The sequence below is a fragment of the Micromesistius poutassou genome, assembly GCF_964030765.1.
Source record: "Micromesistius poutassou genome assembly, chromosome: 5".
Lineage (NCBI taxonomy): Eukaryota > Metazoa > Chordata > Actinopteri > Gadiformes > Gadidae > Micromesistius > Micromesistius poutassou.
This window is the reverse complement of record NC_140275.1, coordinates 18,723,080-18,735,272: the sequence shown is the minus strand read 5'-3', so window position 1 is coordinate 18,735,272 and position 12,193 is coordinate 18,723,080. Positions and strand designations below refer to the sequence as shown.

The 12,193-nt window shown below is 49.2% G+C and overlaps 1 protein-coding gene across 2 annotated transcripts in view; it reads left to right on the top strand.

Annotated features, from left to right (window-relative positions):
• Window positions 1-9,498, top strand: part of ebf2 (EBF transcription factor 2) — a gene marked incomplete at both ends in the record, with an annotated part of 18,418 nt that extends 8,920 nt beyond the window's left edge. For both annotated transcript variants that reach the window (XM_084467800.1, XM_084467799.1), the window contains 9 exons: window positions 4,789-4,870; window positions 5,996-6,137; window positions 6,350-6,480; window positions 6,596-6,722; window positions 7,017-7,105; window positions 7,385-7,450; window positions 7,695-7,869; window positions 8,444-8,623; window positions 9,278-9,498. In XM_084467800.1, the coding sequence (XP_084323926.1) occupies window positions 4,789-4,870; window positions 5,996-6,137; window positions 6,350-6,480; window positions 6,596-6,722; window positions 7,017-7,105; window positions 7,385-7,450; window positions 7,695-7,869; window positions 8,444-8,623; window positions 9,278-9,498 (1,213 nt within the window). The remainder of the gene's footprint in view (window positions 1-4,788; window positions 4,871-5,995; window positions 6,138-6,349; window positions 6,481-6,595; window positions 6,723-7,016; window positions 7,106-7,384; window positions 7,451-7,694; window positions 7,870-8,443; window positions 8,624-9,277) is intronic.
• Window positions 9,499-12,193: the final 2,695 nt, after the last annotated feature.

Genomic DNA, 12,193 nt, shown 5'->3' with positions numbered 1-12,193 from the left:
TCTCTCTCTCTCTCTCTCTCTCTCTCTCTCTCTCTCTCTCTCTCTCTCTCTCTCATCTCTCTCTCTCTCTCTCTCTCTCTCCTCTCTCTCTATTTAGACAATGTTCAAATCTTGCCAAAGTTACCCCTTCCTCCTTTGTGATGTTTGAACTCCCCAAATGTTACTGGGTTATGATTCTCTCATTAATGATGCTTCAGTTCCCCGCCGTCTGGGGGCTGCACAGAGCTCTGTGTGTAGAGCTGTGTCGAGTCCCGTGGCCCGTGAGGAGTGGTCAGCGGAGTTAGCCTCTACGCCGGGCTCCATAACAGCGAATGTTTTCGCTCCCGTTTACGTTGTGTTTACAGCGGCCACACAGGGGGATGTGTTTTATGCTCATGTGAAAAGGCAGTTTTCCGTCAGTACTGATTAACGCTGATGAATGCCTATGATTCATTTTTGCGTGAGCGGGCTCCTCTCCTGACGTGGTGTTGCTGCTGATTGGGGCCATGTGTGGAGCGCTCGGTGTGGAACACTTATGTGGAACAGATGCCTCAACGCATCGGTTCAGAACCGAGGAATCATAGAGGAGGCAAACTATTAGGAAACAACTGTTCTCTGTTGTTTCCCGTGCCATGACCAAACTGGTATTTATTTTGAAACAACTAATTGGCAGTGAGTTTAGTAATGGGCCGACTAGCTGAGCGATGTAGCTAGCTCACAGCTAACCCTTTGCAGGGCTGGTTTGGGCTGAGCTGTGTAGCTAGTAGCTAGCTCACAGCTAACGGTTGCAGGGCTGGTTTCATGTGGAGTCTGGGAAACGAGGCAGATGCGGACAAAGGGGATGTGGAATATGTGACACGGATACAGAAGGCAGCAGGCAGAGCATAAAGGGCAGCCCCCCTGTGGTGCCGCTGTGGAAAATGATCCCATGCTTTTAAAACCTGGACTTAGGTCTGTGTTTAGTTTCTTGTTGAGTGTCCCATGAAGGGTTAGGGCTCACCCTCTCTGGGGCAAGTGTTTGAGCTACAGCTCGCTTTTCAACGGACGACAGTTGATATCTGAATATTGGAGTGAAATCGTTTTCTCTGGTTAGTTACAGTGTTTCAAAGGAGCAAGCGTACTAAGTAGCAATAGTACATATCTTTAATCCTGCCTCATCTGGTTTATTTGTCTTTAGGTTCTGTGCGCCGTTCATTGTATTCCAATGTTTTTATCGTGAACTGAACAAGGCTCAGATAAAGACACACATGTAGAAGCTCAAGGGAAACGTGCTCACATCTTTCCTCTGACCCAAAGATCCCCTCCTCTGATTCTCAGCGTGCGCCGCCTCTCCTCAGCAGCGTCTTGTGTGAGGGTGAATCACGCTACCAGACCAAAACAAACAACAGCAATATTCAACTTTTGCAACCACAATAGAGAGAGAGGGGGGGGGGAGTGGTGTGGGTAGGGGGGGTGTGGGCAGAGGGTCCTCGACTTCTTATTAATTATGCAAGATTAGTCTAATTATAATTCAGTAAATGAATGTGTGGCAGAAGGTGCGAGGCAATGGGGATGGGAGATTTGCATGTTAAGTGGGCAGGGGAAGCGGCTAATGCATGCTAATATATGCCTCAACGTCTCGCTTTAATTTCAGCGTTTGCAGCTGTGTGCGTCCGGACTGAGGGGGGGGTGAAAAGTTGACTGTGTGTGATTTTGGGAGGGGCAAAGGTAGGGGGGGGGGGGGGTGTCAGTATATGAAAGTGTGTGTGTGTTTGTGTGTGTTTGTGTGTTTTTGTGTGTGTGTGTGTGTGTGTGTGTGTGTGTTAATGTTTAATATGTTGTTACATAAACAGGAATGATTAGATAGATGAAGGCCAGCAGCATTCCAGAAAGTTAGCGTGTGGGGGACAGAGAGTGATGACATTGACCTGATCATGGCCTCGTAAAACCACCACCACCACACCACCACACCACCACACCACCACTACCACCACCACCACCACACCACCACACCACCACCACACCACCACACCACCACACCACCACCACCACCACCACACCACCACACTACCACCACCACCACCGCTCCCACACCGCTGCCACTCCACGCGGTCAGGGGGCTGGAATAATGCCCTCTTCTGATTGGGTGAACACAAAGCGACCACAGAGCAGGTGGCGCGGAGTGTTACAGCAGCCTGAGGCACCGCCCAGTCACTGGGGCTGAGAATACACCCCAACCCCACCTCTACTGCCCCCCCAACCCCACCTCTACTGCCCCCCCCACACCACCTCTACTGCCCCCCCACCCCCAACGCTCCATCCCCTCCTCTACTGCCCCCCCAACCCCTCCTCTACTGCCCCCCCACCCCTCCCGCGGTCTCAGATACGGGGAGGTATGTTGCCATGTCAATGGCCGGGGGGGTTCAACGAGATGTAGAGCTGTGAGAGTGACCGCAGCTCCTAGCATCACGCAGAGCTACTTGCGCCACGCAGAGCTCCTTCCTTTAGCACACGCTGGTCAACATGTTTCAGAAGGAGGGGGCGGGGGGGGGGGGGGGGGGGGGGCAGAGTTCACTCATCCAGCACAGAAAGGAAGGTGATCTGGGATAAGCTATGACATGGGGAGAGGTGGAGAGGAGGAGAGGTGGAGAGGAGGAGAGGAGGAGAGGAGGAGAGGAGGAATCAAGGTGTAGCAGAGGGTTGTAGAGCAGGCGGAGAGGGAAAGAGTCGCTGACTGGGATTAAAAAAATACATGTATTTATCTTTTTTTACACTTTTCCACACTCGCCCCGGCTCAAGCAGATATTTGGGGTGGAGGTCGAAACTCTCACAGATAAATTCGAATCACCGACAGCCAACAACAATATTGATTGTCCTCCACTGAAATAGCTCAAATAATGAAATATTGGACACAGTTTTGGAAGCCCCGGGCGGTTTTGTAAGTCCTGTTCACGTGGGAGCGAGCTCGAGGGGGAGTGATGACAGAGGGAGAGAGAGAGAGAGAGAGAGAGAGAGAGAGGGAGAGAGAGGTAAAGGATTAGCAGTCACTGGGAGGGTCCGGGGCTGTGTGGCCAAAATGGAGTCCCTCGGTTGAAGTGACATATATTTAGTAGAGAGCGCGGTGTGGGTGGGATTGGAGAGACCATATACTAAACCTTCTCCTGGAACATCCCTTATCTTCCTCCTGCTCTTCTTCACTGCTGTTGTTGCTTAATTGGAACATTAACGTGTGTTTGTGTGTGTGTGTGTCTGTGTGCGCGTGCTTTTGCAAAAACAACTCAATGGACACCTGGTGATCTATCAATATTCTTGCCATTTGGCGTAACGACAATTCAACACAGAATATTTCCCAAAACAATATATATTACATATAAATGATATACATACATGAACATACATATATAAATATATATATATATATATATATATATATGCATATATAATTCTTCTCTTCCAATTAACTTTTCTGTCCCATTGTTATTGGAAATTAATATTCTCTCAAAACTAATTTTATCTCATTAGATTTAACACACACACATGCGCTCACACACACACACACACACACACACACACACACACACACACACACACTCAAATCATGGGTAAATGTTCTTGTTGTTTGCCTCTCTCTCTCTCTCTCTCTCTCTCTCTCTCACTCTCTCTCTTACCTCTCTCTCTCTCTCTCTCTCTCTCTCTCTCTCTCTCTCTCTCTCTCTCTCTCTCTCTCTCTCTCTCTTGCTCTCTCTCTCTCTCTCACTCATCCCTGTCTCTCCTTCTCAGCATAGGGACTTTGGGATTGCGGCAGAGCCGCGTTGCCATGGCAGCGGGCTCTGTTGCCGATCTGTGTACACCTGGGATTTGAAGTCTCTTTCCGTTCTCTTCCTATCATCCATTTATTCTATACATGTTTCTATCTCGCTCTCCGTCTTTCTCTCTCTTTCTCCAGCTTGCTTTGGACTTGCAGAGATGCTGTCAGAAACACACTCTCTCTCTCTCTCTCTCCCTCTCTCTCTCTCCCTCTCTCTCTCTCTCTCTCTCTCTCCTCAGTCTATGTCTCTCTCTCCGTCTCTCTCTCCTCTGTCTCCACCCTCCATCAGTCAGTGGAGAGCGGTGTACATAATGAGGCCCATACTGAGTGAGGAGGAGAGTAGAATAGTGCTGTGTCCGTACAACGCTGGGCTTCCATCGCCCTGTTTTTCCTCATCTTCTTCTTCGTAACATCTCTTCCTCTCACTGTCTCGTTGTCTCCTCCCTGCTTCCCTCCCCATTCCCTTGTGGGGGGTTCAAATATGGCACCGCATGTTGCCACGGTCCCCTGGGCCCCCCCGCGGCATACATCACTGTCTCCCGCTCTTACTTTGAAACGCACCAGCTCACTTCACTGGACTCCACACTTTTAGATTTCACATCTCTTGATTTAAAGAGTAATAACATTGACTCTCATAGTAAACCAAACAGCGTTTGATTGATGTCATCGCTGTGATGGCACGCACAAACACACACATAATATACACACACAAACACGCACACACACACACACACACACACACACACACACACACACACACACACACACACAAATATACACACACAAAGACACAAACAATCACAAACACACACACACACACACACACACACACACACACGTGGGTACAGGCAGAACTAACTTGCACGTAACCCCCAAAAGGAAAACAATGGAAGCTGTCTTCTAATCATAATTAACGTCTCCTTTGATTAGCGCTGTGCCCGGCCGGCCAGGCGCTGCTCCTAATGTCTTCATGCTCCTCTCCCGCGCCACGCTCCAACGTGTCCTCTTGTTTACCTCCGCAGGTTCTTCCTCAAGTTCTTCCTCAAGTGTAACCAGAATTGTCTGAAGACGGCGGGGAACCCGAGGGACATGAGGAGATTTCAGGTACGGCGCCGTGCGGAGAGACAGCTCTGTGAGCAGAGGGGAGGAGAGAGCGGGACTTAACATGTGCGGAGAAATGGATACAGTCAAAACAAAAGGCAATGTAGGCCGGCACTTAAAAAAAATCGGCTGCCACATTCTTGCATGAACACGGATACGGGGCCAGATTCACTCCACACGGTTCGCTCTCAGAAGGTATTTTCCGATGGCATGCATGGCGGAGAAAGTCAAAGGTGAATGTTAAGAATCAATATAGAGTCAGAGAAATGGAAAGAGAAACAAGAGGATTTGAGACGTGTGGGAGAGACGGGAGGGTGGAGGGGGGCAGGAAATAGGTTGAGGTGTTTCAGGAAGTTGTCAAGAATTGAGTGATTGGCTCCAGATGGAAGAGGTCATGCTCCGTGACCCAGGAAGTGGTCACAGGGGACACTCCCGCCTCACTTCCTCTGCTGTCTTTCAGCATCAGCGGCCAATGCCTAGTATTCCCCTCCTTCTCCCTCTCTGTCTTTTTCTCTCTCACACTTTCTAACCCTCCCTCCGTCTCCCTCCCTCTCGCTCCTTCTCTGCCTCCCACCCATGTAGTCCTCCATGTTGGTTTTAACTCCTGCATGGTGGGACATGGAGGAGTTATGAGGGGCCGGGCTCTTCAGGGGCCCTCTCCTCTTCAGGGGCCCTCCTCAGGGGCCCTCTCCGGGTTAAAAGGTGACGAGGACTGAGCAGCAGGCGCTTCTTGATCGATAATTTACAGTTATTTTCCCAAAGATCAGGCTCCCCATACCTCACACGTTTCCTTTCCTGTTCCCTTTGGGTTCAGTCTCTCCTCTCCTCCAGATGACTGCCATGTGTTGACCCTGATCTAGCTGGGTTCTCTTTTATTCTGTGGAACTGAGTTCTTTAGTTTTAGTCACAGAACCATTAACATCAAAGTAATGATGACAAAGTGAATGAAGGAATTCTCTGGCCTTCACTCCAAAAAATATGAGATTATCTCAAAAGATTAGTGCATCATATTATATCAAGAATCAGGAGCAGTTTATGCTCAGGAAGTTTTCCTTGGTAATCTAAGGGGTCCCAGAGGGGCCCGGTCTTACCTACAACCCCCTTACCGTGCTGATGTCCTCCCCTCAGGTGGTCCTGTCCAGCACGGTGACGGTAGACGGCCACATCCTGGCCGTGTCCGACAACATGTTCGTCCACAACAACTCCAAACATGGCCGCCGCGCCCGGCGCCTGGAGCCCGGCGAGTCGGTGGAGAACGCCATGGAATATGGTACGGATTATAGCACCGATACACACGGCATACAAGGGACTCACCAGGAGTCGTCAGGTGTCTCATCGCCGTCTCCAAGGCTTTTAATTGGAATGATAATTATTAATAAACACCATAAATATTGGTCAGACCTTCTTTTACCGAAAGTCATTGTGCGTAGTTCGTTCTGTAGACCTTCTCCGTGGACTAACCTGGCCCCTCTCTCCCTCCAGCGACGCCCTGCATCAAGGCCATCAGCCCCAGCGAGGGCTGGACCAACGGCGGGGCCATGGTCATCGTGATCGGGGAGAACTTCTTCGACGGCCTACAGGTGGTGTTCGGCAGCATGTTGGTGTGGAGCGAGGTGAGGGACACGATGACCTGCAGCGTGTTGTAAACTGTAGGTCCAATGTTAATGTGGTAGCTTGATGCTAGCCAGGTACAGTACTGATTCCCTTTATCCCTCTGGTTCCTCCTAGTTGATAACGCCTCACGCCATCCGAGTGCAGACGCCTCCTCGCCACATCCCCGGCGTGGTGGAAGTAACGCTGTCCTACAAATCCAAACAGTTCTGCAAAGGCGCCCCAGGCCGCTTCATCTACACAGGTAAGAGAGCTGCTCTTCCACCGGGAACACAGAAGCCCATCTGTTGGGACACCCAAGGTTCTCAACAGAGCTTTAGAACAAACATCAACCTCACCCGCTCCTCAATTAACTGTCTTACTCTGTCTTAAACTGTATTCACTCTTAGTCACATTTAAGAGGAGCTTCTCCACTACTCAACTGTTCATGGAGCTTTCTCCAGGGATGCAGTGGTCATTTAAAAGAGCTCTTTGTTCCCAAAGAATTATCTGCAACTTTCTTTGACAGAACCACACGCATGTTGTTCTTTCTTTCCAGCCCTGAATGAGCCGACCATAGACTACGGCTTCCAGCGCCTGCAGAAGGTCATCCCCCGACACCCCGGGGACCCCGACAAACTAGCCAAGGTCAGTACATGGGGACCCTGATAAACTAGCCTAGGTCAGTACATGGGGACCCTGATAAACTAGCCAAGGTCAGTACATGGGGACCCTGATAAACTAGCCTAGGTCAGTACATGGGGACCCTGATAAACTAGCCTAGGTAAGTACACGGGGACCCTGATAAACTAGCCTAGGTCTGTACATGGTGGGTCATGTGAGCCCTGTTCCTTTCCATCCATCAAGACATTATTTCATCCCACCCTAGGCATTGAATTAATGAATGTATTGTTGTTTTGTTTGCAGGAGATGCTACTGAAGAGGGCGGCGGACCTGGTGGAAGCTCTCTATGGAAACCCTCATAGCAACCAGGTAAACAAGCACCTCACCACAGCTGCGTGTCTCTAAATCAACTTTCTTTAACGGGTTGGTCCCATTAAGATTCAAATCTCTTTTGCAAGAGATGCATTTAAAACACGTTAAATTTACTTACGTACGAACATATAACAGAGGCTACAAGTTTGGACAATAGCTCAAATAAACCTTCAGGTTCCACATGGTTCCCATTGACCACACACACCCTGACTGTACTGACGCTCTCTGTGGTCTCCTGCAGGACATGCTGCTGAAGCGCGCGGCGGACATCGCGGAGGCGTTGTACAGCGTGCCGCGGCCCCACAGCCAGCTGCAGGCCCTGCCCAGCTCCCCGGCCCACGGCAGTGTCATGGGCCTGGGGGCCTACCCCTCCCAGCTGGGGGTCAGCATCGGGGAGCCCCTGCAGAGCAGCCAAGGTGAGGACAGCGGGCAGACCTAGACCTGGACCTAGAAGTAGACCGAGGTCAACAGTTCTAAAGGACCGCCCTGTGTTTTCAACACCGGAGCATCTGAGTGGTTAATAAGCATTGACCATGGGATGTTTGACCTGATCTGGTCTTCCAAATAACTTTATCTTTCCAAGTAACAATAAGGAACACACTGACTCAATCCAATGTGCAGTTCAATGCTAATGATCCTTTAAGTAGAGCGCAAACATATCAAATATAAAGAAGGGTTAAAAAAAAAAGCTTAGCAGACAGTATTTGAAGAAATATTATACTTCTACTAGTACTTCTCTGGTACTATAATAATACAAAGAAGAAGAAGTACTATACTAGTACTTCTCTGGTACTATAATAATACAAGAAGAAGTACTTCTACTAGTACTTCTCAGGTACTATAATAATACAAAGAAGAAGTACTTCTACTAGTACTTCTCAGGTACTATAATAATACAAAGAAGAAGTACTATACTAGTACTTCTCTGGTACTTTAATAATACAATAAGAAGTCCATGTATGCTAACACTGAGTCTGTCCTTGTCTCCAGGGTACATCCGTAACTCCAGCAGCCTGTCTCCTCGTGGCTACTCCACCGCCTCCACCCCTCAGCACTCCAGCTACGGCAGCGGGGGGATGAGCGGGGGGTACGGCTCGGTCCCCATGACCAGCCTGGGGGTCCCGGGGTCCCCTGGCTTCAGCAGTGCCTCCCCTACGGGCTCCCCTTACGGTAGGACCACACTCTGTCTGTTTCTGTAGAAGCCCTCAACAAGGGGCTGTGAACCCGTAATATCACGCTCTCAACAAGGGGCTGTGAACCCGTAACATAACCCCCCTCAACAAGGGGCTGTGAACCCGTAATATAACTCAACAAGGGGCTGTGAACCCGTAACATAACTCAACAAGGGGATGTGAACCCGTAACATAACTCAACAAGGGGATGTGAACAAAACTCAACAAGGGGATGTGAACCCGTAACATAACTCAACAAGGGGCTGTGACCCCGTAACATAACTCAACAAGGGGCTGTGAACCTGCAGGGACAGGGCTAGGGGTTATTGCCATAGCTGTGTCTGATTGGCTGAAGCGAACTCCAGCTGTAATTCACTTGGCACCAATTTGAGCCAATCAGCGACATCAATTGCATTGACCTGTGTACACTTGGATCGTGTTTTTTCTACTTTCTGGCTGGTCTTGCATTAATGTATCGATGTATCGTATAATAATTATATATATACAGTATATATATATATATATATATATATATATATATATATATATATATATATATATAATAATCCTGCCTACCAAGTCCAAAACACGGCGTCCATTGTGCAGGGTTGGTGTTTGTGTGAAAATTCAAAGTCTTCTTTGTCGTCCGCAGTCATGCCGTCCAGCCCGACCATCACGGGGGGCTCCAGCTCCTCCTCGTCCCTCCTGCCCTTCTCCTCCTTCCCCTCCACCAAGCAGAAGAGTGCGTTTGCCCCCGTGCTGCGGCCCCAGGGGTCCCCCTCCCCGGCCTGCCCCGCCTCGGGGGTCAGCTTCAGGGGGAGCCACCCCACGCACTACCTGACCCCCCTCTCCGAACTCACCAACGCCGTCTAGCCACTGGACGCTGCTCCCCGGCCACCCCCTGCCGCCCCCCCCCCCCGGCCTTCGCCCCCCCCGGCCGGCGGATCATGGATGTACAGTCAATGAAGGAAAGGAAGGAAGAAGAAAGCAGAACAGAATCCTAGTTTGGGTTTGTTTGTTGGTTGTGTGTTGTCTCTGTTTTCCTCGAGCGATGACGGGCCTCGCCCCCCCGATGTAGCAGTGCACCCCCCCCCCCCCCCCCCCACCCCACCCCCACCCCCTCGGACCTCCTCGGCTCTTGAACTAGGAGGACACGAGAGAGAGACTGATGAGCGTAGCTCCCACCTCCCTGGCGCCCCGGCCCTGCTCGGCCCAGCTGGAAGACAGGATCCGTCCCAAAGATGAGCCCCCGATCCAGAGACACGGAGGCTCTTTACCGCCAACCACAAGACTGGGAGAGCTCTCCACCTGATACTCTTTTCCTTTCTTTTCTCTTTCGAAAGCCAATCAGGGAGGACTGCACTGGCCTGATGGAGACGTCTGAGCCTTGAAATCAGAAGGGGGGGATTAAGTCAAACTCCCCATTCCTTTCCTATGGCCGGGGTGAGTGGGCAGGGTTTGATTCTTCCCCAAACTGCCATGAGAGAAAGTTGGCAGATTCCCTAAGGGGAGCACTGGTTTGGATGAAGGACAACTGGGACAGCTCTGATAGGTTGAATCTCTGCAGCAGGGCGGGTCTGTGTGGACACACCCCCATAGGCATGTTTGTACATTGTCTGTGAGTTAGCAAGAGATTTTTTTGTAGTAGACTTTTTGAAGACGACTTACATTCCGTGATATAGACCCTTATTTTTTTGTTTCAATTGATACGGTTTCGCAAGGGAAGAAAGGTGTCCCTTGTTTATAACTACAGGGAATCATATATTGATTTATTTAAGAACAAACAATTTAACTTATTATAGTTAGTTTAGGGAATAATATAAATGTGTTTTATCAGCGCCTGATCCTTTTTTTGTGTTATTACAATAAGGTTAATTTACAAATGTCCATCACTCTAAAACGATGTACATCTAAGAGGAACTTCAAACCAATTGTTTTGTACTGAAACGTTCGGAGGTTGCTTATTACAAAATAAATCACGATTTATCACACTCACACAATACAATAAATGGAATGCCCTTGCTATAAAGGGTACATTAGTTAGCCTTATTTTTATTCATTTTATTTGTATGCATGCTTTTTCACATTGATGCCCTTATATTATTTAATTTCACATTGCAAATTTTTAAGTATAAATTATTAGATATATGTTTTTATTGTTTCATATTAAGTAGTTCAAGTCAACGTTTCTCATCACTATGCAGTACAGAATATAAATTAGCACAAACCGGAAAAAGCAACTGACAAATTGGATGCCTATAAACATAACACGTCAACATGAATTATGTTTAAACACAAAGGTACAAATTCATACTCAGGATATGACAGAAGAACAGAGAGAAAATGTATTAGTGTTTCGTTGATTTTATTTATTTAAAATTTTATTAGCATTTAAAAATATGTTTTGGAAACCTTTTTCCTTTGAAATGGTATAAGAATTGTTCCAAATGTGGTTTGTATATCTCCCAGGTGTAATTATATTTTGTGCTCCAAATAAAATAATTCCAAAAAACAAGCACATTGTTGGGTTTGGTTTTATTTCAGCTCCTCTGCTGAGCAGTGAGAAGCCGTCTCGCTCTCCGCTTGGCCAGCCCTGGTGCACAGCGACAAACACACAAGTCCATTCCGAGCCATCCATTATCCTGTAGATATTCCCAGGGCTCCGCGGTTCCCGGTGTTTCTCCGTATCTCCCGAGCGGAGCCGCATCTATTCCTGACTGTGGCCGTCACCTGGGCTTGCGGCAGCTTGCTGCTCTGTGTGTATACATATCTGATGAGCCATGGAGTGTTAATTGTGACGCCGGCGTTAAAGACTGAGTAGGGCACGTCAAAATACACCTCCCCCCGCTACCACCCCCCCCCCCCCCCCCCCCCTCCTCTCCTCCGTCTCCATCCAAGAGCCGGCCTCCTTGTTGTTCTGCTGAGGACCGGGCCCCTGGGGCCTCCCTGAGCGCCTCAGGAGTATCACTTTATATCTTACACTCCTCCTCCTCCCCTCCTCGTCTTCCTCCTCCTCTCCTCTCTCCTCCTCTCCTCCTCTCTTGCTCTCTTGCTCACCTTCTCTCCCTCCCTGCTGAACTACAGGCATGCGCATGGCTGGTGCTGCTCTCTCTCTCTCTCTCTCTCTCTCTCTCTCTCTCTCTCTCTCCCTTCTCTCTTTCAGTTTGTGTTTGAAGCCCTCATCCCCCTCTTCTCTCACTCCATTCGTCGTCCCCTCTCCACTAATGTAATTAGCACTGGTAAAGAAGGCCGGTTAATTACTGCCATTTTTTTTTTGATCAGGTAATTAATGTTATGCCAGGAAACAGCAACTGTTTCATTAACGCAGCGCTCAAAGCAGTGAAGGGGGAGGGGTGGGGGCACGGGGGAGGGAGGGAGGGAGGGATGGGGGGCGGGGCAATGGATGTGTGTCTGTGTTGTTGTGTGTTCTTCATGTACAGACAAGAAGGGCACAGGACTCCAGGAGAAAGCCTGTAGGGTCTGAACCCTCTCAAGACATCCTCCACCTCCCCTCACCTCTCCATCCTCCACCCTTCTCTCATCTCTCTATCCTCCACCCTTCTCTCAC